Below are 26,129 nucleotides of genomic sequence, written 5' to 3' on the forward strand. Positions count from 1 at the left end.
TACCATTATGTGTTGTCCAATTTTCTCTAATCTCCATCTTATTACTTATTATAATATTCATCTAAAATATTCTAAAAACCTTTGCTTAACAAAGTTGTAATATATACCTCCGTTACAGGTTACGTGCAACGATTAGACATTTTCCCTCTTTGCTTTATGTCAAATCGTTGCACATGACATATAACGAAGGTAGACGTAGTAATACTTTTATAACATTTAGACGAATTACAACATTTAGACGAATTACAGTTTACTAAGGTGGACTCTTTTGAGTTTGCCTCAAACGGTTTACCAAAGCTTAATTCCGACTACAACTGGATCTAATATAGGTTGCACAACTTAGCTTTTGGTGGATGAGTCTCTCGTTTTCTGTATTTGGTGATCCGTTAAGCGATATCAAATTGCTTATCATTTAAGTTAACTGTTGTTGGCTACTAAGATAGACCGACAATTTAAAAAACACCTAATTCAAATTATTGATCATGGACAATTGTAGAATTGGTCATCAATGTTAATGATAAAAGGGACATTTATTTATACGGTATCTTTGTTGGAGAGTTGTAGGTGTGGACATGATAAAATTGCCAGGACAATGACAAACAATTAAACAACAAATCAATCCACCAATACAGCGGCCACGTGACACGTCTCTAGCTACCTGAAAGCAATTTGGTTGACATATTATACTTTGCTGAACGAGTTGAGGGGATTTGTTTCTTTTTTTAAAAAAATAGAGTCGAGGGGATCGGATCAAACCACGTGGATTAGGCGAAATTGGCGGAGCTTTTATTCCAAGAGGATCATTCAAATCATGATTCATGATGTTTAGGATGCGTCTTGTCTTGTTGATTTTATTTTCACTTATTTTAAGGTTAATAAGTTTAGATAAAATAAGTTTAAATAAGTTATGATAAGGGTTATCAAGTTTAATTTATAATTAAAATAAGTTCTAATAAAGGCTAATAAGATCAGATAAGTAAAAAACAGGTGAATAAAACACACCCATATATATTCAGTGCTTTTTTTTTTTTTTCTTTTTTCTATACCACCTGCTAGTCTGCTACACTCGGAGTCGGATGTTGTTAATTTATAGAAACATTTTTTTTTTACTGAAATTTATAGATACATCTAAATAAACATAAGTATGCCAAATTTTTATTATACTTTGTTAAATATTTGACATTTGGCATCCATAATACTTAATACTACATTTTATTTTTATTTTTTATATAAAATGGAATTTTTCTAATGCTATAACTAAACTTTTGTTTTGTTTTTTTTTTTATCTTTCTTCCAAATAATACTATTGAATTATTCTAATAGCTATAGTAAACCTACTGTTAGTTAGATTTAGAATTTGATTAGTTTTTTAATTAAATTCAGTTTGGCTCAAGTGTTTAAAATGGAGCTCGATTAATGGCTTGGCTCAAGTTCAAAATCTTAAAAGTTTGATTTTGAAATAGGCTCGTTTAGGCCCATAAATACATAATCTATGCCACATAACTTACTTAACTACCTAAGTTTTTGAAAGAACCTGCAGCTTAGCAAATATTATAGAAATCAACCAAAATCAGCATCAGTACAAAGAATCCCCTGTATCTCAAGAGGACACTCCTCAAGCCACACTCAGTACTCACTGAAATTAAAACTTAAGTTTACTAAGCTATGTGCAACGGTGTGTTACCCGATCTTCAGACAAAAGAGAAAGAAACATGCTGGCAGCCACGAGCAAGAAGAAGGATATCCCTCACTACTCCACCAAAGGCACAAGGAGAAGTAGTACCTTTCTTCATATGATGAAAAAGCTTCAAGTTATCGGTTTCAAGAATGAAGTTCCTAAAGCCCGCTTCCATTGCAATTTTCAAGCTCGATCTCATAGCAATTGCTTCACCAACATCAACCTCAACTCTTCCATTCTCTGTCGAGCAGTAGGCTACCATAGCCTCTCCCTCCGCATCCCTTAAGATACCCCCAACACCCGGAAACTGCCCCTGGAAGGCTACATCCGAGTTTAGCTTGTACATACCCGCTGCTGGAGCCTTCCACCTTGAACTGAAACGCTGCTCCTGCTTCCCCATCTCCTCCCTTTCATTCGCCTTCTCAAAGTCCCCCACCATGCCTACAGCTTTATGTAAGATATCGGGTACCCACTTCTCTTGTTTTTCAAAAACCCACACATTCCTCTTGAGCCAAATACCCCAAGCCAAGCTCCAGAAATTGTGCCACCACTTCTTTTCCTTGACTTTTACAAACATAGCATTACACCATCCACGAAAGCCATCAGACTCAACTAAATTTACATCTAAACGCAGGACAGAATGCCTCCAAATTGAGCTTACAGTTGGGCATAGAAGCAGCATATGAACGGTTGTTTCTTCACCCTCCCCACACATTGGGCAAATGTGATCCACACTCAAACCCCTTGCCACCAGCCTACTCAAGACAGGCAGCCCCTCCCTAACACACCTCCACACAAAGAGCTTAATCTTTGGAGGAATACCAGCACTCCAAATACTCTTCCAATTGAAGGAAACACTGCCATTAGATGTAGAAGCTTTACCCCTTACCTCTTCTTCAACAAGCAGATTATATGCGCTTCTTACACTATATAGACCATCCTTCGAATAGTGCCAAGTCCATTCATCTTCTTCTTCAAACATAGCTATGGGAATGCTGCAGATTTTTTCAACTTCACCCTGTGAGAATAAACCAGCAAGCTTGGCCATATTCCACCTAAGTTATAATAGTAGGCTATTATTATTGTGCTTATTAACTTTTTTTAAATGTAAAAAAAAAAAAAAAAATTTAAAAAAAACATTTCTTTAAAAAATTAATTTGAGCAGCCCACGAGTTTTTTTAGTTGATTTTAGCATGACTTGTGTATCATCTCGTTTAGTCTCAAGCCATTCCGTGAAATTTACATAATACACCAGGGTGTACCATGAGCATGGTACACTTTGCCTTCCACGTTGGATTTTACATAAAAAAAAACAAAAAATTTAAAATAAAAACTTCCACAATTCATGCTAGCAGGGGAAAAAAAAGAAAAAAAAAAACTTCCACAATTCATGCATGATTATCTCCCTTGCTGTAACTTCCACAATTTAAATTGCACCAGGTTTTCAACTTTAATTATGGAGAGAGAATGTTTTGTTAATTTCCACCATTTTTAAATTTGAATTTAGAGAGAATTACAATTACAATTTTACAAACAATTATATTGACAACCCAAATTATAGAGAATTTAGCAATATAATGTCCTACCAATCCGAATTTTGCCATGATTCAGATTCGAGATTCGTCAATTATGATCTAGATAATGATGATATTGACAATGGAGGTGAATTTGAAGATATTGTAACCGATGGAGAAGGTAATTTTTTGGTTTTTGTATGATTTTTATTTTTTTAATTTTGGTTATTATGTCAACATAAATTTGTTATTATTATGTTAAGTTTCAAATCAGAATTTCTAATTTTTATTGAATGTTTTAATTCCTTATATTTAAGTATTTATATTATAGAATTTTATATACATTCGATTTTTCGATTTTCGGTTGGAGGTTGATGATGAAGTTCTTTTTAAGTGACCCTTATGTTCTTTGCTATTTTAACAGACTAATCAATAGGTTGTGTACTCTTCAAATTATGTTGGTTGATTGTAGGAGCTGAGTCATGTTCTTTTTAAATTTATATTACTTAAGTCAACGGTTTGTTGTGGTAAAGATTGATGTAGTAACTTTTTAAGGAATAATTTTATAAAATTTGATATAAAATATAATATTAAAGAATTTTTTTTGTTAAACATATAAGACATTTACATTACAGTAGTAATTATATGAACTATTTAGTATACTTATTTATTTTGCATTATTTTATGTTATAATGTACATTCATATGTTATATAACGAACATAGCTTAATTTATTTTTGTAGGTTTTACTGAGGCAAAAGAATCCGAATTGCTTCATAGAAAAGTGAAGTCAGACGAAGAGGCATATGATTTATATAATAGATATGCATTCAAACATGGTTTTGGTACACGTAAAGGAAAGTTGAATACTAGAGAAGACAAGGTTACAATTCGACAGCGATTTTGTCAATGTTCTTATGTTGGGTTCAAGAGGGTTAATAAGCCTGGTGCTGAACCAAAGGTGTATAAAAAAAGAGACTTCCGTACCGGATGCAAAGCCATGATTCAATTTGATGTAGACAAGGATTCTGGTTTGTTTGTTGTAGTTAAGCACCTTATGGAGCATAATCACAGCAGAGTCCCTGTTTCAAAGAGGCATTTGATCAGGTCACATAGAAAGGTTAGGGCACACTCATTAAGTTATTAAAGAACATTGATTTTATATTCAATGTACATTACTTTATTTCATAATGTACATTATATGATAACTAGCTGAACATTATTTGTTTAATTGATTATAGGTCACTGGTGAACAGGTTGCTATGCTTAGTAGTTTAACTGAGAATGGTATAACTATTGCTGAAGTTGTCCGTGTTTTGAAAGGTCAAGCTGGAGGTGAGGCAAATCTTAGTTTTTTGTGTAGAGATGCATATGGTGTTTTAGCTGCGGAGAAGAAAAAAAAAAATTGATGGTTGTGATACAAAGCAATTACTTAGTTACTTTAAAGAACGAAAATCTAAAGAATATGACTTTTATTATGATTTTGATGTTGATGAGAAGGTCATTTGCAATCCTTCTTCTTTCGTGATAGTAGAATGAAGGTTGATTATGAGGCTTTTGGAGACTTATTGGTCCATGATACTACATATCGTACAAATAAATATGCTATGATTTGCGGTCCATTTGTTGGTATGAACCATCATAATAATAATGTTATGTTTGGGATTGGATTTTTGATTAATGAAAAGTGGGAGTCATTTGTGTGGTTGTTCAATACTTTTTTGAAATCTATGAGAGACAAACATCCTGTCACATTAATGACTGATCAAGCTCAAGCAATGGCCAAGGCAATTAAGATTGTCTTTCCAAACACTCGGCATCGATTATGTACTTGGCATATTGGGGAGAATGCAAAGAAAAACATCAAAGGACTTAAAGCAAAGGATGGTTTCAATGACTTATTTGATATTGTTTTAAAGTACACCGATACTATGGCAGAATTTGAGCATTATTGGTCAAGGTAACATTATGCAATTTTTTTTTTCTTATAAAATATTCCGTTACATTTTAGTTGCAATTTTAGGATATAAAATGTGAAATGTAAAATATTATAGTTTTAATGATCTAGCTTTATCAACGATATGTTCTTTTTTTCTCAACGATATGTTCTTTTTCAATACAATGGATATACCTTTTTCCCAATATTGAATGTTGTACGGTTTTAGTCCTATGTGTCCTGTTTAATAAGATTCCATTTATTTTATTCATGTGATAATCACAATAAAATATCCAATCTACCTTACTAAATGAATGTTACTTAGTATAGATCCTATATATTTATTTATTTCAAATTGTAAAATATTTCGTACTATAACATAGTGTAGATTGGGTGAATTTGTTGTGAGAAACTTGTTTCGAACGACGGCTCCTATGCCCTTAGAGCAGAGTGAAGCAGAAATTCCCTCGCCCAGGAGGCTGCGGTCAAGATAAATAATAGTACGCACGTACATTCAAAGTTTTTGAAGCTATAAATTCAAGGAATTAAAAGAAACTTTTAACAAAACCTTGAATTTAAAGAAACCTTCCTTATCGAAGGAGGCAGGAAAGGAACGCCCTCATCCCATTTCCTACCAGAAATGGTAAGGGCGGATAGCAACATTAACCACATTAGCTACATTAAGAAGGAACGCGACCCCCCAACCCCACGGGGGAGAAGTTTACAAAAAATCTATTTAGTAGACTTCATTTCAAAAAGACAGAAGATTCAAGTCTTTTTGAAATCATCGTAAGTGACCATTGAACCATTTCGAGGCTGCCTAATAAGCAGGAACATTCACAACAACAGGTCATAGACTTATAAGTGTGAATGAATGACTCGGAATGACAAGACGACAATGGTTGTGTAGCCGATGCTTTACCGGCCCTTTCAGAATCAACTCACGAATTCACTAAAAGCCCCTCCGAGAACCGCTACCTATTGCAAAGCGGGGGCTTTAGCTTAGGGATTGAGGTAATTCGAAGGCTACACGTGAAAGGATTCTTTAGATGTATGTTTCCCTCCTTGGACATCTGAGAAGGTATACTACTTGACGTAGCAGGACGCGAGGCAAGGCTTATCTGCTCGGGATAGACAACTTTTTACCCTTGCACCCTGTGAAAAGGTTGGTACCCGAAAAAAGACAAGCGTGTAAACGCGTTGATTCGGGGGTTATAAAAGGTCCAACTCGCTGTAACCAGAGGAATTTAAAAATTCGCTCTCGGTTACCGGACTGAAGCCGTAAAACCTAGCTCAAAACACCAAAGCCCCAAAAGGGCCCTTGCGAGCCTTAGCCATTTAGGAAAGGGCTCGTTCCGGGGAGATACTTCGGATGAAGAAGGGGAGACCTTACTTTCACACGCATGAAAGCGAACGACGCGACGGGGGTAACCAAATATAGCAGCTTCCAGTCCCTTATTTTCCTTAAAAAACTGGAAAAAAGGGACAGTTCGAAACAAGTTTCTCACCCGACAAGGCAACTGAGAAAACCGAATTCGCCCCAACCTCGAATTTGGATTTTCGAACCCCAACCCACGGGGGGAGCACAGACACAGCGGAGGAGCGAAGCTACGACTTGTGAGTGAGAAACTTGTTTCGAGACCAAGTAAGCTGTCAGAACCTTCGGTCGGAGCGTAAAGCTGTTTACTAAAACAGTTCAAGCCTTAACCGAGGAAAGTTCGAAAAGCTAAGGAAGCAAGGCAAGCATCAGCTTATATCCTCAAAAACCGTATACTTAAAGAAAGGAATAGATGTTGTAGCTACCGCTTTCTAAGAAGTGAGTGAGACCGGGGCGGGCTCACGAACGTTTAAGTATAAGCTTGAAAGAACTAAGCTTCCTCTTTAAGGGACTAAGCTGGGAGTTTGTTCTGTCTCAATAAGTCGAGGAAGGATTATTTTATGAGCCTCTTCTCATTGGATTTCACGATCCCGGTCGCTTGTTTCTGCCCCCGCTCCTTTCCCGGACTCCAAAAAAGGTAGGGAAAGAGAGCAAGGGGCAGCCTTATTGCAGTTCCTTCCCCCCCGAAGGGGGTCTTCGGGGGGGGGGGGTAATGGTCCGATTAATCGGCACGAAAAATCTAAAATACTGATGCTACGAATTACGGAAAGAAAGTCTCATCCTTCACTCCCTGGGGGAATATTGATGAAGTATACCGTCGTTTCGTTTTCGGGGCATGCGAAGGTGTTCAAGCTTGTAGGAGGGTCACTACTCTTTTACTAGTATAATTTATTTTAAACTATATTTTGTTGAAGTGCTACATGCTCCAGTTTAAAGATTTGTGTACGATCATTGATTATTTAATTCAATACATGTTCACTTAATTAATTTAATTTCTTCTTTTTGTTTTCACTTTATGTTCACTTAATTAACTAGTAATGTACTTTTTAATTTCAGCATGACTCAAAAATACAATTGCAAGGAGAACAAATGGCTTAGCAATTTGTATAATATTAGAGAGATGTGGTGTCCTGCATACTCGAAAGACTACTTTAGTGGTGGCATTCTCTCATCTCAAAGGAGTGAAACAACAAACAAATCGGTTTCTCATAGACTTCATGTCACTCATGGTCTTTGTGATTTCTACAATTCGTTCCTTGAGGTTGTTGATGAGTGGAGGAGAAAAGAAAGCAGTAAAGATTATGATAGTATGACAGGTAATCGACACTTAGTGTGGGCAGATGTGGGATTGTTAGAGCATGCAAGAAAGGTTTATACCATTCAAGTCTATCTACAATTCGAGGATAATTTTGTGAATGGTGTGCCTTGCACTGCAAAGGTAATAGCAATGCAACCTCCTCTTTATGAATATCATGTTGGGCATCCCAAAAAAGATTTGATAATGCATACAGTTACTTTTGATGAATCAACGGTAACAGTTGAATGTACCTGTAAGCACTTTGGCGAAGTGGGGCTACTATGTAAGCACTCACTTCGTGTACTACACTTGAATAACATCACCTACATTCCGAAACGATATATTGTGAAGAGATGGACAAAGGCCGCCATGTGCACTAGGGTTGATGACAATGTTGTTGCTGAATCAGGTATCACTCCTTCTAATGTTTGGAGATTACATTCTATTAGGACCTTTATTAGGCTTGTCGATCGTGGGCAAAATGACATAACTACTCGAACTGTCATTGAAGAAGCTATTGATGATTGTACTAATAGAATCGATCTATTATTGAGAAAGGATGAAGAAGAAACCACACAATGTTCAAACGTCAATGATGAATCAGCTACACAATATAATGGTGACGGCAACCTGTTGGAACCACAAGATAATTTAGAGGAGTGTGTTGAAAGAATAGATGTGGGTGATCAAAAACAGGTTGTGGACGATATTGATGTTAAGGACCCTGTTAAGAGAAGGAAGAAAGGACAAAGAAACACAAGACTAAAGAGCACTCAAGAAAAGATATGTAACAAGCTTAAAGGTCAAAAAATCAAGTCATGGAAAAAAAAGAGTGCTAGAGGGGTTTCTAAAATGAAACAAAAGGCGCAAACTACAATCAAGGTATTGTATATTATTACATAATGTTCTTTTATTCTAAAGTTTATGTTCTTTTATTATGAATGTGCTCTTGTAAATTTGTGAGTTACAAAATGTTCTTTTTCATTCATGTATAAGTTCATTGCAGGGTATACTGGTATTCTTTTTTCGAAATATATCCTCTTATCATTACCTTCTATTCATTTCATTTTATTTATTTGTAGGACTCTATGGCAGTACCTCAAGGAAATATTTTGGCGCATTCATCTGAATTTGGAGGGTCCTTAGAGTACGTTGAGCCAGATGAATACTTTGGAATAAATATTAGTCCTTTCTAAGTTACACACGATAGATAGAGCACTAGTATTGATTTTTTTTTTTTTTAAAAAAAATTTATTTTACATTTTTTTATTTGGTTGCAAAAAATTGGATTGTCATTGACTTTTGAGCATGAGTATTTTATTAATTAAAGATTGCTAAATATTACTATTTTATAATTGCACATTGTACCTATAATACATTTTCCATGGGCCCACTGAAATTTGAAGTGCAATATTATATCAGTAAGAATACATTGATATATATCACTATTTTTGTAAGCAAAATTATCCTTTCTTACTATTTCCATCGACCGTAGTTCATGTTCATGTATTTATTAGTTCATGTTCTTCAATTTCGACCAATATGTTCCTTATCAAAGTACACTATGTACTTTTATCAAAATCATATTCATATGACTTTTATTTTTGTCTGATTTTTTAATACTTTGGTATTGAATTTCACACGTTTTACACCTTGAGGCGTTGTTGATTAAAATATAATGCATAATCTTTTCACAGCAGTTTAACTTATTGTTTAAAGGCATTGGAATGATAATTAAGTATAACACAAAGAATATAAAGTATAATAAAAAAGAATATACTTCACATATAAAAGTACATAGAAGTAATATCATGATTCCAACCAAAAACAACGCATTTCATAAAATAATTAATATGTTTTACATCAATTATACTCCAACTTATTGAATTATATTTCACACTTTAAAATTCCAAGAAAGAGTCACCAACTTCCATTGTCAAAAAGATAAACAAAAACACAAACTAGCCACATTGTTCAAAATAACAAAAAAAAATCAGATATATCATCATCCAATTTGAAAAAAAAAAATAAGATTAAAATATGCTTCTTTGCAAGATGATTGAAATCACCCATTGTTCCAAAGAATGTTTTAAGCCTTTTCAATTAAGAATCTCTTGGCGCGAACACGAACATCTGCATCGAATGGGTTGAGGTTGCTGGTGAGAAGCTCAAAAGTGTATCGTTTTTTCAACGCATCAAACTGAAAAACAAAATTAAAATTTATTAACATAAACAAAAAGTCCTAAAATAGCATCTAGTAAAAATTGAAATTACATAACCTACATTTTGGTAATCTAAACCACACTCCCATGATTTGTTTCCATTATAAGTTTCCATGTGACGCATGGTATATATGCCACAATCAACTTCATTATTCACAGTTTGCCAGGGCGTTGTAAACAACTTCACAGTGTACGATGGCATTTTTTCATGAAGTTTAATATTTTTCCGTCCAAGGTACATTTTAAACGCCTTCAACTGTAAAAAAATATAAAAAAAGCAACAGTTTTTAAAGATTACTGAAAATGTGTCAGAAATAGTCATTAAGCAAAATTTTGGATATATCTTACTATTTGTTCCGGAAAGTCCTTATATTTTTTTGCCATGTCCATACCATCTGGAATTGGACTACTATCAATAATCTCGATTGTTCTTGATTTAGTGTTGACGACCAAAACATAATAATGATCAAACGCGTACACGGAAAAGAAGAATTGAATCATTAAAATATATGAGTTATGGTTTGATATTTTAACAGTACTATAAACAAATATATATATATCAAAAGAACATGCTCCTAAATAAAAAGAACATGCTTTCTAAATGAAAAGAACATGCGTTCTAAATAAAAAAGAACATGCTTTCTAAATGAAAAGAACATACCTTCTAATTAAAGAGAACATGTCTTCTAATTAAAGAGAACATGCGTACTAAATGAAAAGAACATACATTCTAATTAAAGAGAATATGTGTTCTAATTACATAAAACATGCTAGTTGAAAAAAATAATATACATTTTTATAAAAACCTTACCAATTGGAAACCTTTGACTGACTTCATCTTATTATCAACCAACCAATCATCAATTGCTTCCTCAAACTTTTGTTGTTTCAACATAGGAGTGGCAACTTGACTATCATCTTTGTAAGCATCATTCATGCATAAGTAATTCTAAGCAAACATAATAAAAAATTGAATTTAAAAAAAAAATACAACAAAAGAAATTGATCATTACATATGTGGATAAAATAAATCAAAAAATTAATTAACCAATACTTACAAATGCACTATTTGGGAAGAAAATTCTCTTCTCATTTGATACAGAATTTTTATAATTAAGGTTAAACGACCAAGCATCCACAATTTCAATGCATATGCCCACATCATGACCAAGTGATTTGATTATCTCTCTTGATATCATTGTATGACCATCATCATACAATAATTCCCTGAATCATTAAAATAATTTCAATAACTTATAAATTCTAAAAGAAATGCTGATCGAAAATATGATATAGAGGAAAGCTTACTCATCATCCAAATGTTGATCATATGCATATTCCAAAATAGCATTTTGGAGGTCGTCCGATTGTTCTAGTAGATGCGAGTATCTAAAAGAATGTTTTCGGTTTTTTCCTCCACTTGATTGTCCACTCTATCAAACTCTCTATTGCATAAGAAGACCAATCATATTCTGGAATCTTCTTGGTGTCGGTCGTTGTACTCAAAAATCTATTAAAAAAGAACATCATTAACACAAAATAAATGAACAAACCATAGAATTACAAACAACATACAACATGCACGAAAAGAACATACTATGTAATCAAAATGAACATACTATAATAATGAAATTTTCATATTACATGAATTGACAACTAAAACAAGGAAGCTCCTTCGCCAGTCATCATCAAGTGGAGTTGTTTCCAAGCATAGATGTATTGCCAAGTCCGTCAAAGTAGGCACTCGACCTCCATGATAACCCTTGAATTGCCTTACCAATTCATCATACTCCTTTTCACCGGGCTTAGCTTCTACAATTTTTTTTCCTCCTAATGGTACTCCATATACCAGATGGACATCAATTGCCTCGATACTTAAAACCTGATTTCTACCACAAACTATGCACATCTCATTAATCTCCAATTTATCTACCAGCATAGTAGCAAACTCGGGTGAATTCTTTGGTAGATCAAGGTGTAAAAATCCACCAAACCCCATGTTCTTTATTGCTTGCAGCTTATGCACTTGATTTTCTAAAGCAACCACCAAGTTCATTAAGAGTTGTATTGTATGCCTAGGCTTCACAACACCTCTACCAAGAACATTGGATTTGTTCTCCTCATCCTCTTCTTCATCCTCATCTATTTTTGCTTTCTTTTTTCTACAAGTAGGTTTCACTTTTAACACCTCCTTTGGTATAGCAACTAGTGATGATGTCGTACCTGATTGGAAAGATGATTGTGTAACACCTACCATAGTTTTCTCAACAACCTCAAGGCTAGCCACTTCAATTGGTGCCCTCCTCTTCTTTAGCACCAATTTGTTTTCTTTTGGAGCAACATCTTTGAGTGCCTCCCTAGTAGCTGGATTCATTGGATCTGCATCACCTTCTTTTCTTTGTTTAGGATCACCTTTCTTACTGACTAAAAGAACATTGTATAATAATTTAAAGAACATACTTAATATTCATTAAGAACATCATATATAATTCATATGTACTTTGTGATTTGACAAATGTTAATTAAAAAAGTGCATATGAATTATATATGAGAACATATAATTAATAAATAAAGTACATTTTTCATACTTTAATACCTTTTTTTAGTAGCTATTTGCTTAAATCGATAATCTATTTTCTTTTTTGGCAGAGCCTGTTCTTGAGGTTGTGATGCCTTTTCGGATTTGATTGCATTGGGTACAACTTCGTCAACTCTGTATGACAGACTTACAAAATGAGATCTTGAATGAAAAAGGGATATATAGTGGTCATATAAATCTTAGCTTACTAGTTGATTTTTATTTTCAGCTTTAATTTAATAAAGTGATCTCAAAATCAATTCATACAGAACCTATCTCAATCATAACACTAATCACACTAAAATCAGATTTTATGGAATATGGGCATACAAATTCACCACACAAGTAGCTAAATAAGTAATACAGGATCAAAACACAAGGTGTGGACTAAAAGAATGTTTTCCGTGAGTCGTTTCCTTCATTGCTCATTAATATTTATACAAATATACACAGTATAATCTAGGCATAATCCTAGGCAAATATCAAGGAAACTAACTAAAACATATCCTATAAACTAGGAAACAATATATACGTTGACTAAGCTAATTATTTACATAATTATCTTAACACACCCCCGTAGTCAAAGCGGGAGGGCAACGGACGCTGAGACTATCTCAAAAATCTTCAAATAATATACGCGGAAGCCCCTTAGTAAAAATGTCCGCAATTTGATGACGAGTAGGAACATGAAGAACTCGAACATCACCACGCGCAACCTTCTCCCTAACAAAAAGTATATCCATTTCAATGTGTTTAGTTCGTTGATGATGCACTGGATTACCCGAGAGATTTATTGCGCTTACATTGTCACAATAAACTAAGGTAGCCTTCCTTAGTGGACAATGCAACTCAAGTAACAAATTTCGAAGCCAGCAAGCTTCGGACACCACATTTGCAACTCCCCTATACTCGGCCTCGGCACTTGACTTGGAGAGTGTAGGCTGTCGTTTTGATGACCATGATACCAAATTATCCCCTAGATACACACAATAACCCGACGTTGAACGCCTAGTATGGGGGCACCCTCCCCAATCCGCATCAGTGTAGGAGATGAGAGACAAGGTAGAAGAAGGATATAAGTGTAGCCCATGTTCCTTAGTACCTTGAATATAGCGAATGATTCTCTTGAGAGCGGCCATATGACACTCCTTAGGGTCGTGCATATGCAAGCACACCTGCTGGACTACGTATGAGATGTCTGGCCTCGTAAACGTGAGGTATTGCAAAGCCCCTGCCAAGCTGCGATAATGAGTAGGGTTAGCATAGGGAGTACCTGTCGAACCCACCTTCGGCTTAGTGTCAACTGGTGTGGCTGATGGCTTGCAAGATGTCATACCTGCCCTTTCAATTATTTCCTCTGCATACTTACGTTGGGATAGAAAAAGACCCCCTTTGTGCCTAGTAACAGAAATGCCAAGAAAATAATTTAAAGGACCCAAATCCTTCTTAGCAAATTCAGAAGCAAGGAGAGACATAATAGAGCATCGAAGAGCATGAGATGAAGCTGTCAAAATGATGTCATCCACATACAATAATAGATATGCCGTTTGTGACCCCGATCGATAAATAAACAAAGAATTATCAGACTTGCTATTAATGAAACCAATAGATGACACATAATCAGCAAACCTTTTATACCATGCCCGGGGTGCTTGCTTAAGGCCATATAAGGACTTATCCAACAAACACACATAATCTGGATTAGTCTTATCACGAAAACCAACCGGCTGATGCATATAAACCGTCTCCTTTAGCTCACCATGTAAAAAAGCATTTTTTACATCAAGTTGATGAATAGGCCAAGCTTTTGACAAAGCTAGACTAAGAACAGTCCGAATAGTTGCCGGTTTGACCACCGGACTAAAAGTCTCTCCACAATCAATGCCCGCCTGTTGAGTTTTGCCATCACCTACAAGACGGGCCTTATGCCTCTCAAAAGAACCGTCAGATTTCACCTTATGAGTAAAAATCCACATAGAACGAATGACATTAACATTAGGCGGACGGGGCACCAACTCCCACGTCTTATTTTTAATAAGATCATTAAATTCATCATCCATAGCCATTTTCCAATTAGGGTCACGTAAAGCATCTATTGGGTTACAAGGAATAGGAGATTTTGTAACCTTAGAAACAGTAGCAACATTGCAATATTTTTTATTAGGCTTAAAAATACCATGTTGGCTACGAGTGACCATAGTGGGACGAGGAGTGGGCTGAGGAGGGATGGAGATAATGGGTTGGACAGTTGGTGTGGGTGAGATTGGGGGAGGAGTAGTGTTTGGGTTGTTTTGTGGTTGCGGCCCAGCAGAGGGGGGGAGGCCGTGAGATGAGAGGGAGATTGTGGAGCTGTGTGGGCTGGGCTTGTTGGAGCAGTCGGCCCAGCAGAGAGAGGAAAGGAAGGGGCGGCTTGTTCATGTAAGGGAGGTTGGGCCGAGTTACTAGGCCCAGTAGATGAAGCAGCCTGCATATGGTTAATCAGATACGGGGAAAAACCATCATCCAAAAAATCATAAGAAGTAGTAGAGGGAGTATGCAACTTAGCAAATGGAAACACGGTTTCATCAAATAGCACATGACGACATATGATAATTTTGTTTGATGAAAGATCATAACATTTATAGCCTCTATGGTTCGGAGGGAAACCTAAAAATACACAAGGAGTGGATCGGGGTTAGAGTTTATTTATTGTGGTGGAGGGGAATAAAGGAAAACATACACACCCAAAAACTCGTAAGTGAGAATACGAAGGTTCCCTTTGATAAAGAACACTAAGAGGAGACTTGTTGCCTAACAACTTGCTAGGTAAAATGTTATGCAAATAAGTGGCCATTTGTAAAGCATGGTGCCAAAAAGGAGGTAAAGAGGCATGAGAGAGAAGAGTGCGAGTGATATTATTAAGAGATCTCAATTTTCTTTCGGTTTTACCATTTTGTGAAGACGTATGTGGGCAAGAAAGACGGAAAGACAACCCATTTGACTCACAAAATTCCCAAAAAGAACTATTATCATACTCCCGCCCATTGTCACATTGGATGTTTTTTTATAGGACGCTCAAATTGTGTGCGGATGTAGGATTGAAAAGCTAAAAATTTATCATACACATCTGATTTTTTAGCCAAGGGAAAAGTCCACACAAATTTAGTAAAATCATCCAAAACAAGCATGTAATAACGATGTCCCGAAGAACTCAAAACAGGAGATGTCCAAATATCACTATGTATAATATCAAACGGCAAAGTAGTAGAAGACATAGAAGAATAAAAAGGCAATTTAATGTGTTTCCCTAGAACACAAGAATGACAAATGCTAGAACTAGTAGTTCGATTACATTCAATGCTTTTATTACTACGAAGAGTATGTAAAATACTCGACCCGGGATGACCTAAACGATCATGCCAAAGAGAAGGTGCTAAAGCTGCAAAACTCGAAGGTGAAGAATAATTTGTGGAAGTGGTGTTGGTGAGAGGATAAAGATCACCCGTGCTATTACATCTCATTATTGGCCTCCCCGTCCGATAGTCCTTCACAAAGAAACCATAAGGGTCAAACTCAACAGTCACATTATTATCGGTTGTAAATTTCCGAACTGAAATTAGATTTTTAATGAGTTTGGGAGCATGGAGAACATTGTTTAGGGACAAGGGAGGATTAAGGGAAGAGAGAGTAGTATGACCACAACCGTTAATTGGAATAGTATGACCATTACCAACAATAATACCATGATGATTGCTCAAATTAAAATAAGACGAGAGATTACCGTTGGAGGATGTCATATGAGAAGTGGCTCCGGTGTCCATGTACCATGAGGGGTCGAGTTGATTCAACGTCATAGTGTGCATAGCCGCTTCAATGTCGGTTGGAGCGTACTGCATAGGCTGAGTTGAAGCTGCATAGGCTTGTGGACGAGGACCCAATAGACCAGGCTGCTTTGCTTGTGGGCCTTGAGGACGAGCCCAGCCCAGATTGGGGTATGGGCATGGAGGGGTAGCCCATTGAGGCATCCATCCCCAACCCGGGTACTGTGCCCAGCTGTCAGGGAGCCGGAGGAGCCTGCCACTGTTGCTGCTGTTGGCCGGAGTTCCCTCGGCCGCCACCTTTGCCACCGGAGTTGCCACCCTTGCCACCGCCGCCTTTTCCACCGGAATGCTTGCGGTTGCCTGTATTTTTCTGCTTATTGCGGCCACGAGAACCCCCAGCATTATCATGACCATCATCAGAATTATCCCGGGACTGAACCACCATGGCTGACGCAGCCCCTGTTGCGGCTTGCTTTGCGAGACCGACCTCCTCCAGCGTAAGCATCGACCGTGCTTGAGAAAACAGAGGAAGAGGATTGCTCTGGCGAATAAGGGTCGCAACTCCCTTGTAAGCCTCGGTAAGACCCGAAACCAATTGAAGAACCAACCTATTATTGTCCACCGGAGCAGCAACACCGCGCAATTGATCGGAGAGACTCTTGAGATGCTGACAGTAAGCAGAGACGTTTGGAAAATCCTCCATTTTGGTGGTCGAAAATTCCTGTTCAAGGGTCAAAGCACGAGAATTCTGATTATCCTGAAATAAATCACGCAACCTATCCCATGCCTCCATTGCCGTAGCGTCTGGTTCCATGATGGTGAGCAATAGATCGTTGGAGATGGTGGAATAAATCCACGAGAGGACAGCAGCGTCCAGAACAGACCATGTCTCCTTTTCCTCGTCAGTGACAGGGACCTTCGCCTTCTCCTTAGGCGGAGGGATAATATGGTCTAACACCTTGTGAGATCGAGCATGAATTTCAAACAATTCAGCCCAAGTAGAGTACTGTGCGTCCTTCAATTCGAGAACAACAGGGATGTTGTGCTTGATATTGTTGACAGTAAGAGCAGGGTGGAAAGAGGATTTTGATTCCCCCATAGCAGAGAAGAAGAAGAAGAGAAGAAGAGTAATGGCGGAAGATTGATCGCCCTAGACTGCTGATACCATAAAAGAATGTTTTCCGTGAGTCGTTTCCTTCATTGCTCATTAATATTTATACAAATATACACAGTATAATCTAGGCATAATCCAAGGCAAATATCAAGGAAACTAACTAAAACATATCCTATAAACTAGGAAACAATATATACGTTGACTAAGCTAATTACTTACATAATTATCTTAACATGGACTATCTTGATAATGGATTCCAATATCCATATCAAGATCAATCACCGCAATAAAAATTCACTCATCTCAATATATAACTCCATGTCTCCATGGATTAAACGTCACTTTTCATTTCAACTTAAACTCAATTCTTTAATATTTTTTAAATTAGTTTAACTAACCATATCAAGCTTATCCACAACTACACAGAGCAAGAATATCAAAGAACATGTACTCTTCTAAAAAAGAATATTATAACAAGACATAAAACAATATTATAAAAGAACATATACTTTTTCCAAAAAAAAATCATCATCACATTACAAAGAAAAATTAAAGAAAAACAATTAAAGAACATCAACATCTCACAAAGTATACGTACGCCTAACTATAAGGCTTTAGATCATTAGTATTTTAATGACCCTACCAACAACAAAATCCACCATTTCTAATATATTACTGTGAACAAAACAACATGCAAAGTCTAAAAAGTAGGGCTGGCAAACCCTGACCCGACACGAAAACCCGACTTGAACCCAACCCGAAGTTACTGAGAGAGACCCGAACCTGACCTGAACCGAACCCGAACAATCTGAATTCGACCCAATTTGACCCAAATTTCATATTTCTTAATAATATTAAGTTTTACACTATTTTTAATAGTTTCTAAGCATAACCCGAAATCGACCCGTAATCTGACCCGAACCCGACCTGCTGACCCGAATTGTCACCCCTACTAAAAAGTAATAATTTTATCTTACTTGGAACTATCATCCATATTGTTTATGGATATTAAGACTGTCGGGTCCACAATCGGAACTATGTCATCTACACCGACTGCACTTTTGCTACTTTTTTTAAGCAAAAAATTAGCAATAGGTAGCTCGTCCTCATCATCTTCTTGTCCTACACTGATAAACGACCACAAGTATAAAAAACAAACACATCAGATCCAATAACAAAATATAAAAACAATTAAAAAAATAAGGGAAATTCTCACTGGTGAACTCCAATTATTTAATTTTACAAGTGGTAAACATTCTTAAAATTAATTAAATAGAAAGAATAATCAATTGGTAACCTTAATAATGATTTAATCTAATTATTTAACTATAGTTAGGTTTTTTTTTTTTTTTTTGTAACAATAACATTTAACTATAGTTAGTTTTTTTTTCATTTTTTTTAACAATTATACTAAATAAAAAAATAAAAAAATTTAACCACCCCTTCCCCCACCAACTTCCAGCCCCTCCACCTCATCTCGGCGGCCGACACCCTACCCAACCATCGGCGGCCGACGCCCCTTCCCAACCATTGGCACCGACGACTGTACTTTTCTCCTTTTCCCCTAGTTTTTCGGCCCCCCAAACCCAATAACCCATTCGAAACCACCCTAAAAACCCGAAACCACCTGATGCGGTTCCAAGGCATCAATATTGTTATTATAATTATTTTTATTGTTATTTTTAGTTTGTTATTAGATGACCGAGTTTATTAGGATATTTTTGTTAGTTTAATTCGGTTAGTATAAGATAAGCTTAACTTTAAAGATCATATTTGCAAAATATTATCTTTACAAGTTAGAGTTAGTTTCCTAGTTAGATTAGAATTTGTTTTACCGATTTTTAGGCTAATTATTTAGCTTATAAATACGTGATGGTGTTTAACGAAAAGTATGATTGATTGATTTGAAATTTATAAAGTTTTACGTAAGCTTGTGCTTGTGTATTCTTGGCCTAGTTTAGGTTTTAAGCTCGTGTTGCTTAGCGTTTCTTGACCGAGACTCAAGATTCCAAACCTTTCAACTGCGATTGAAGGTTATATCCATCAAAAATCCATATCAAATTCGGTCATCTAATAATAAACTAAAAATAACAATAAAAATAATTATAATAACAATATTGATGCCTTGGAACCGCATCATATGATGCGGTTCCAAGGCATCAATATTGTTATTATAATTATTTTTATTGTTATTTTTAGTTTATTATTAGATGACCGAATTTATTAGGATATTTTGGCTCTTAAATGCTCCAAAAAAAGGTGGGGGAGGGACTAAAATGCTCCAAAAAAAGTTGAGAGGGATTAAAACTTACCCTTATACAATAGTCCAGGGACTGTATTTATGCTTTACTCAAAGTTTCAATCGTTCTTACTTTAATTGACAGAAATTACATTAGAAATTCCCCTTGTGAGGAGATGTTTAATTTTTGGGTTTTTCTACATTATAACCCTTTAACTTTTCGTTTTCTTCGATGTGGCCCCTCTTTTTGAGAAATCTACACTATAACATCAAAATACATTTAGTTTCCACACGGTAACATTGTCGTTAACAATTCCGTTAGTGGGGCCCACTCATCACTAAATAGAATTTTTTTTTTATCAATTTGCGTGTTGAAAATGGTTCCATTAAAGGGTTTGGGGGTATTTTGGCTCTTATAGGGTCCAAATTGAGCTTAGATTTAGCCAAAAAATAATATAAATGCCTCGTTCTGCATATTAAGAAATGTCTCGATTTGCGTGTTTACGTATTTAATTCGCAAAACGAGGCATTTATGTTATTTTTTTGCTAAATCTGAGCTCAATTTGGATCCTTAAGAACTAAAATAGCCCCAAAAACCTATAACGGAACCATTTTCAACACGCAAGTCGATAAAAAAAACATTATTTAGCGGTGAGTGGACCCCACTAACGAAATTTGTTAACGGCAAAATAACCGTGTAAAAACTAAATTTATTTTGAGGTTATAGTGTAGATTTCTCGAAAAAGGGGGCACATCGTAGAAAACGAAAAGTTAGAGGGTTATGTAGAAAAACCTTTAAATTTTTTTACCTTAAAAAAAAATAAAAAAAATAAAAAAAAAAAAAGCTTAAATTGATAGAAACGGTGTAGAAACGGTAATGGGAAGAAAGTTGGAGTATTGATTTCGAATATAATTCTCTTAAGAACAACCTCAAATATGAATATCGAGTAGAAAGATTTAGGGCATATTCAAACTCCTTTTCAACAAATTCAACTCATTCACTCATTAATCATTAGGTAAATTCTTTCATTGCCTACCTCTTTCGAATTCTAATTCTTACGTTGGCTAAGGTATTGTATTACAAGAATGTCAATTTGTGGTTTTGATTATGTTTTATGCCTTTAAATTGCATTCATAGATGTTTAATTTATGCCTAAACTAGTTAATTACTGGTTTTTTTTTTTCCCTGGAATTTGCTAGGTTCTGCTGCTAATACTTAATTGTTAACAATTGATTAAACCCATTATTAGTAATTTGGGTTTTTTCTTTGCAATTGAAACTTAGCTGCTTTTGAATCAGTTAGAGTGTTAGTAATTTAGTGTTTGGTTTGCAATTGAAACAATTCAGATTATTTGAGCTGTAAAATTCATATCGAAAGAGGATTTGAGAGATGATCGATTAGTATTCCTATGTCATGATGTATCTTTTGATTTCTACTTTGTTATCAGTAGTGTAGAGTTGTTTCACTTGTCTGTGCTCGTCATTTATTCAATTCATCATTTTGATATTGATTTTTTTTAGTACTATGTAGGATATATAGCTTTTAATTTTTGTAGTTTAGATGGATAAGAGGAATAAGAATAACTAGTTGTCGTCATTTATGCATAATGGGAAGCAGGTTCCTGTTGGTTACGCAAAGTGCTTCTTGTTCCCATTCTTGCTAATCACTAGGTTCTTGTCAATGTCATCATCAACTCAAGATAAATCTCAATTAGAATTGGACTTAATTGAATACTTTTAATTAGCTTCTGTTAATTCATGTAGCATAATCGTATGAAACCCTCAAACTTTATTATATCAACAGTAGTTTACTAGTGTATGAGTCTAACTTTTCTAAAAGAGTTTACAAATGATGCTAAACTTTTTACAGGTAAAAAATATTAAAATGTTTTGATTGTTGAAGTCATTTCTAGAAGAAAATTTTACGTTTGGAATTGGAAACTTAGGGACTAATTGGTAAATACTTTATCTTATAGGTTTCTTCTCATGGGTTGAACGTTGCAAACTTGACTCTTTCTGCGTCCTTAGTGAGAATAAGGAAGTTTGCTAGTTCAAATTGTTGATAAAAGGAACAACTTGCAATTCCAAGGTATGGTTTCTTCTCATGGACTCATATTTGGTGTGTTTTTGGTTACTTTTTTATTAGTTGAAGCATAGTAATTGATCTGTATGGAGCCACAGCTTACGATCTTTGTATGCATATTGGTGAAAGGTACTCGGAGGAGATAGTGATGACTTTAGCAGGAACTCCAGCATTTCGACCTTCCATTTCTGTCATAAAAGCTTTGGAGCTGAAAAGTTGTTTCGACATTGGCTTCAGATCCTTTGAGCACCTCAAACAAGCCCATGCGCGCCTTTTACGCCTTGGGTTGTGCCAAGAAATTCACCTCCTCGACGCCCTTTTGGGATATTACACTCAATTTGGCAACACCCAATATTCCAAACTTATTTTCGATCGGATCAATGAACACAACATCTATCTCTTTCCTACAATGATTAAACGGTTGGTTTCAAATGACTTGTTTGACGAAGCTATCAAATACTACCAATCTATGCGTTCAAAGAGCTTATTGCCCAATAGATTTACTACTTCATTCACACTGAAAGCTTGTGCTAGGATTTATGACTATCGGTCGGGATTGAAAATCCATAGCCTTGTTGTAAAATTGGGTTTTGATAAAAATATGTATGTTAATACTAGTCTGGTGTCCATGTACTCAAAATGTGGGAGTATATATGATGCTCATAAAGTGTTTGATAATATGCCGGAGAAAGATTTACGCTCTTGGAATGCGATTATTAGTGGATATCTTGATGCTGGAAAATTTTCTGAAGTTTTGAACTTGTTTAGAAGATTTTTGGGAAATGGTTTGAAACCAGATGGTTTTCCTCTTGCTAGGATTCTTTGTGCTTGTGCAGAGTTGGGCGCACTTGAATTAGGTGAGGGGATTCACAGGTATGTTAACTTAAATGGCTTAGGAAAAGATATGGCTCTAAATACCTCGTTGATTAACATGTATGCCAAGTGTGGATGTGTGGACAAAGCACGAGGCATCTTTGATCAAATGCTTAAAAGGGATGTAGTTGCTTGGACTACTATGATTCAAGGGTATGTAGCAAATGGTTTTGCAAAGGAAGCAATAGACATGTTCTTTGAAATGGAGAGAGAGAATGTAAAGCCTGATTGCAATGTCGTTGTTGCCGTGGTACATGCTTGTACAACGCTTGGAGCAATGAATTTGGGAGAGCGGGCAATCAACTCCCTTAAGTGGGAAGAAGTGGTGGCCAACCTTCCTCTTGGAACAGCCGTAATTGACATGTATGCTAAATGTGGGAATTCTAACTCTGCATGGAAAGTTTTTAAAGAGATGAAGGAGAGACATTGCAGTTTGGACTTCTACAATGTCTTTCCTATTCATGAATGGGCATGCTAAAGTTGCATTTGGTCTTTTTGCCCAGATGGTAAAATTTGGTCTTCAACCAAATGGTAGTACTTTCATAGGCCTGCTAAACCTTCATGTCTGTGGTAAATGTCATTCAGCAATCAAGATCATTTCAAGGATTACTAGAAGAGAGATTGTGCTAAGAGACACAAACCTCCATTTCTTTATTGTCGGGACATGTTCGTGTAAAGATTATCGGTAAAGTTTCAATTCACACAGCAAAGTTCTTGGTTGGATGACAATTTAACCAAGACAAACATCATAGCTCTTTCCTCTATGAACTTTACAAATATACGCGGAAGTTTTTACAGATGCAAAAGAAAGAAGGTGATGTTTAGTTGAGTACTTTTTGTGCAGCAAACATTTCTATGGGAAGTCATGCTACTGTATCTCTTGCTTCCCCCTTTTTGTCACTCTAAGCTAAAACCAAAATTCTGATGATTCCAAGGATCATATTCCTTTGTTTCTGTATCTCTTGCTTTCCGTTTTTCCTACATCGATTCTTACTCTGATTTATACTTCACCAAACTTCATGAGTAATGAAGTTGATGATAATGAAGATAGAGCTGAATTATGGATAAGCTTCCTTTAATGTTTTCAGGTTCTCTCTCCCTCTTTTTCTTTTCCAGAATATATTTATATCTGCTGCATTATTTACCAGTGGTGTCTTTGGAATGGGGGATTTAGAGCTCATTTCTCTCACACTTTCACTGTAAATTTGTTAATATAAAAATAGCTAACATGTTTATCAGATGCAACCATTTAATAATTGATTCCTATCAGATCTTAAAAGTTTTGGTAAATCTTTAATTTGAGTTTTTTTTTTTTGGTTTACTTTTGTGAATATGAGACTGAAACCAGCAGGGAATTGGGGCAGATTTTCTCTGGGTTAAAAGAAATTTTGATGATAATATATCTAAGACTTCTTTTATAGATTATTATGGGTTGTATACTTGCTTGTGTTATAGTGTTAGGTGACATGTCTTCAATAATGCATGGGACATATATATGTGTGTGTTTTTAGTCACCTGTTATGCTATGCCAGCAACTGGAGAGAAGTATTGATTCATTCAGAAGATATTCAGTAAGCTATCTTATGAATTCTGAGTAACGGAATCAAGGGAGACCAATGCTAGAGTTTTAATGTCAGATAAATCAAGTAGCGCTTTTTGTGGAGGAAACAAAGACCAATTGAGAGCACATATGGACATATGGTAAGCATGTTGACAGCCACTGGACACAGAGTGCAATGAGTTTTATCATTTTCTCCCCCCACCTTTATTTGATACCTTTCCATTTCCTTTTTCAGATTTAAACAATTGCACTTAATGATTTGAAGGTGGTATGATTTATTAGGAAGCGTTTCTGAACATTGATGCATCAGCTAGTTTCGCCTCTGTCTACTGTGACTAGTATAGCTTATGAATCACATAAAGACCTTACCTGGAGCAACTGATCAAGTATTGGCAATCAACAAGTCAAAAGATTTTGAACATTGAAGATAGTTCTTCGTTCCTGATTCGAGTGGTAGGTTCTTCATTTGATCATTCATTTTCAGATTCTCCAGGTCACAAAATCCCCAACTTTTAACCAGGTATCGACTTCAAATATTTTTGCTAAAAGAAAATTTCTACTGTTAGCAACCTAATATTGTACAAGTAATTTGATTAGATATTTGGGTGTTTAGAGAGCCACAAGGGCAGGTGATGAAAATCGATCTGAAGATCTCTTGGAATCGGGAGAGGAGCTCTAACCACTTGAGCTATCCCTCACTCTCAATTTGATTAGATATTTCCTGAATATAAACATCTTTCAAGGTGAACAACTATTTATGATACTATCGAATGGATTCATAAGCATTCACATAAGAGAAATTCTTTGTCCAATTCTTCTGCTCTTTTTATATGTTTTTTGAGGCGATGTAGTCTTGTTATGCTTCACGATTTGAGGACCTTCGACTGCATGAACTTCAGTATCAGCCTACTCAATGTGTTTCTGCATTCTCGACTATAACTATATTTGATAAGCCAGAATTGGAAGTATGGGAGTTGAACACTGATGATGTGCACAGTGGCTTAGCAGAGTAGCAATTGAAGTAATTTGTATGATTCTATGCACAAAGATATGTAATTATGCAGAGCAGAACAGTTGCTGTTTGTATGAATATTTACAAATATGTTCCACTTCTGTAGGATAAATGTATGAAATATCATCATTTAGACATTGTAACATTGACAAGAAAACACTATTGAAAGTTTGTATGATGTTTTTTTTTTTTAATAATATTGTACTGCTACCCGAAGTTATTTGGTTACCCATAAAATGTCTTCTTTTGTGATGTACATTTAGCCTATTAACTTATTCTTTTCCCACTCTAAAATAACATATAAATTGATTACTCTGTTCGTTTCATTTTTATTTAATCTTAAAAGCGCATCTGGTGAATCTGTGACTATGAACATGCTCAATTAAAAAAATGTGTGAAAATTGATTTTAAAAAAAATTGTTACTTTAAAATTCATTTCAAGACAAATTTTGCACATACATATCCCACGTGATGATCATCCTAATAGTATATCTTTGTAGTGGAAGGTCTATAAAATTTGGCCATAAAAGTCTAAAAAAAAATTATTTTATTAGAATCTATCTTTTTGAACTTATTTTTCTAAGATGAGCCAATAGTCATTTTAAAAGAAATAAAATAGTCATATACTCGTACTTATGAATAGATGGCTCTTTTTTTTAAAAAATAAAAATTCTAGTTTCATCTACTGTATTAATCAAGGCTACAAGCCTACAAGCTACAACAGTTCAAAATCATCAATTAGTATGAAAAAATTTTAAATGAAAATTAAATTCAACCTCTAAATTATCTTTGAGTATTAACTCTTGGAAAAAGTAGTTAAATATACTACAAACTTAATCAAAAAA

General features: G+C 35.5%; 2 protein-coding genes and 1 pseudogene across 2 annotated transcripts; 2 read left to right on the plus strand and 1 right to left on the minus strand.

Annotated features, from left to right (window-relative positions):
* Window positions 1-3,255: 3,255 nt before the first annotated feature.
* LOC110698262 (protein FAR1-RELATED SEQUENCE 9-like) lies at window positions 3,256-8,998 on the plus strand. The gene is made up of 7 exons (XM_021875659.1): window positions 3,256-3,373; window positions 3,935-4,311; window positions 4,433-4,526; window positions 4,692-5,151; window positions 7,562-8,684; window positions 8,809-8,817; window positions 8,885-8,998. The coding sequence occupies exons 1-7, from the start codon at window positions 3,256-3,258 to the stop codon at window positions 8,996-8,998; spliced, it is 2,295 nt and encodes a 764-aa protein (XP_021731351.1).
* Window positions 8,999-16,637: 7,639 nt separating this feature from the next.
* Window positions 16,638-17,501, minus strand: LOC110698263. The gene has a single exon (XM_021875660.1). It carries the CDS (start codon window positions 17,499-17,501, stop codon window positions 16,638-16,640), a length of 864 nt encoding a protein of 287 aa, XP_021731352.1.
* Window positions 17,502-20,494: 2,993 nt separating this feature from the next.
* Window positions 20,495-23,804, plus strand: LOC110698114 (annotated as a pseudogene).
* Window positions 23,805-26,129: the final 2,325 nt, after the last annotated feature.

This window comes from Chenopodium quinoa, unplaced genomic scaffold (assembly GCF_001683475.1).
Source record: "Chenopodium quinoa cultivar QQ74 unplaced genomic scaffold, ASM168347v1, whole genome shotgun sequence".
NCBI classification, from domain to species: domain Eukaryota; kingdom Viridiplantae; phylum Streptophyta; class Magnoliopsida; order Caryophyllales; family Amaranthaceae; genus Chenopodium; species Chenopodium quinoa.

Bases quoted from the DNA above. Each gene is read 5' to 3' on its own strand.
- LOC110698263 (XM_021875660.1), bottom strand. From the start codon at position 17,501: ATGGGGGAATCAAAATCCTCTTTCCACCCTGCTCTTACTGTCAACAAT.
- LOC110698262 (XM_021875659.1), top strand. From the start codon at position 3,256: ATGTCCTACCAATCCGAATTTTGCCATGATTCAGATTCGAGATTCGTC. The intron at 3,374-3,934 runs GTAATTTTTTGG...TTATTTTTGTAG, and splicing joins TATTGTAACCGATGGAGAAG to GTTTTACTGAGGCAAAAGAA. The intron at 5,152-7,561 runs GTAACATTATGC...TTTTAATTTCAG, and splicing joins TTTGAGCATTATTGGTCAAG to CATGACTCAAAAATACAATT.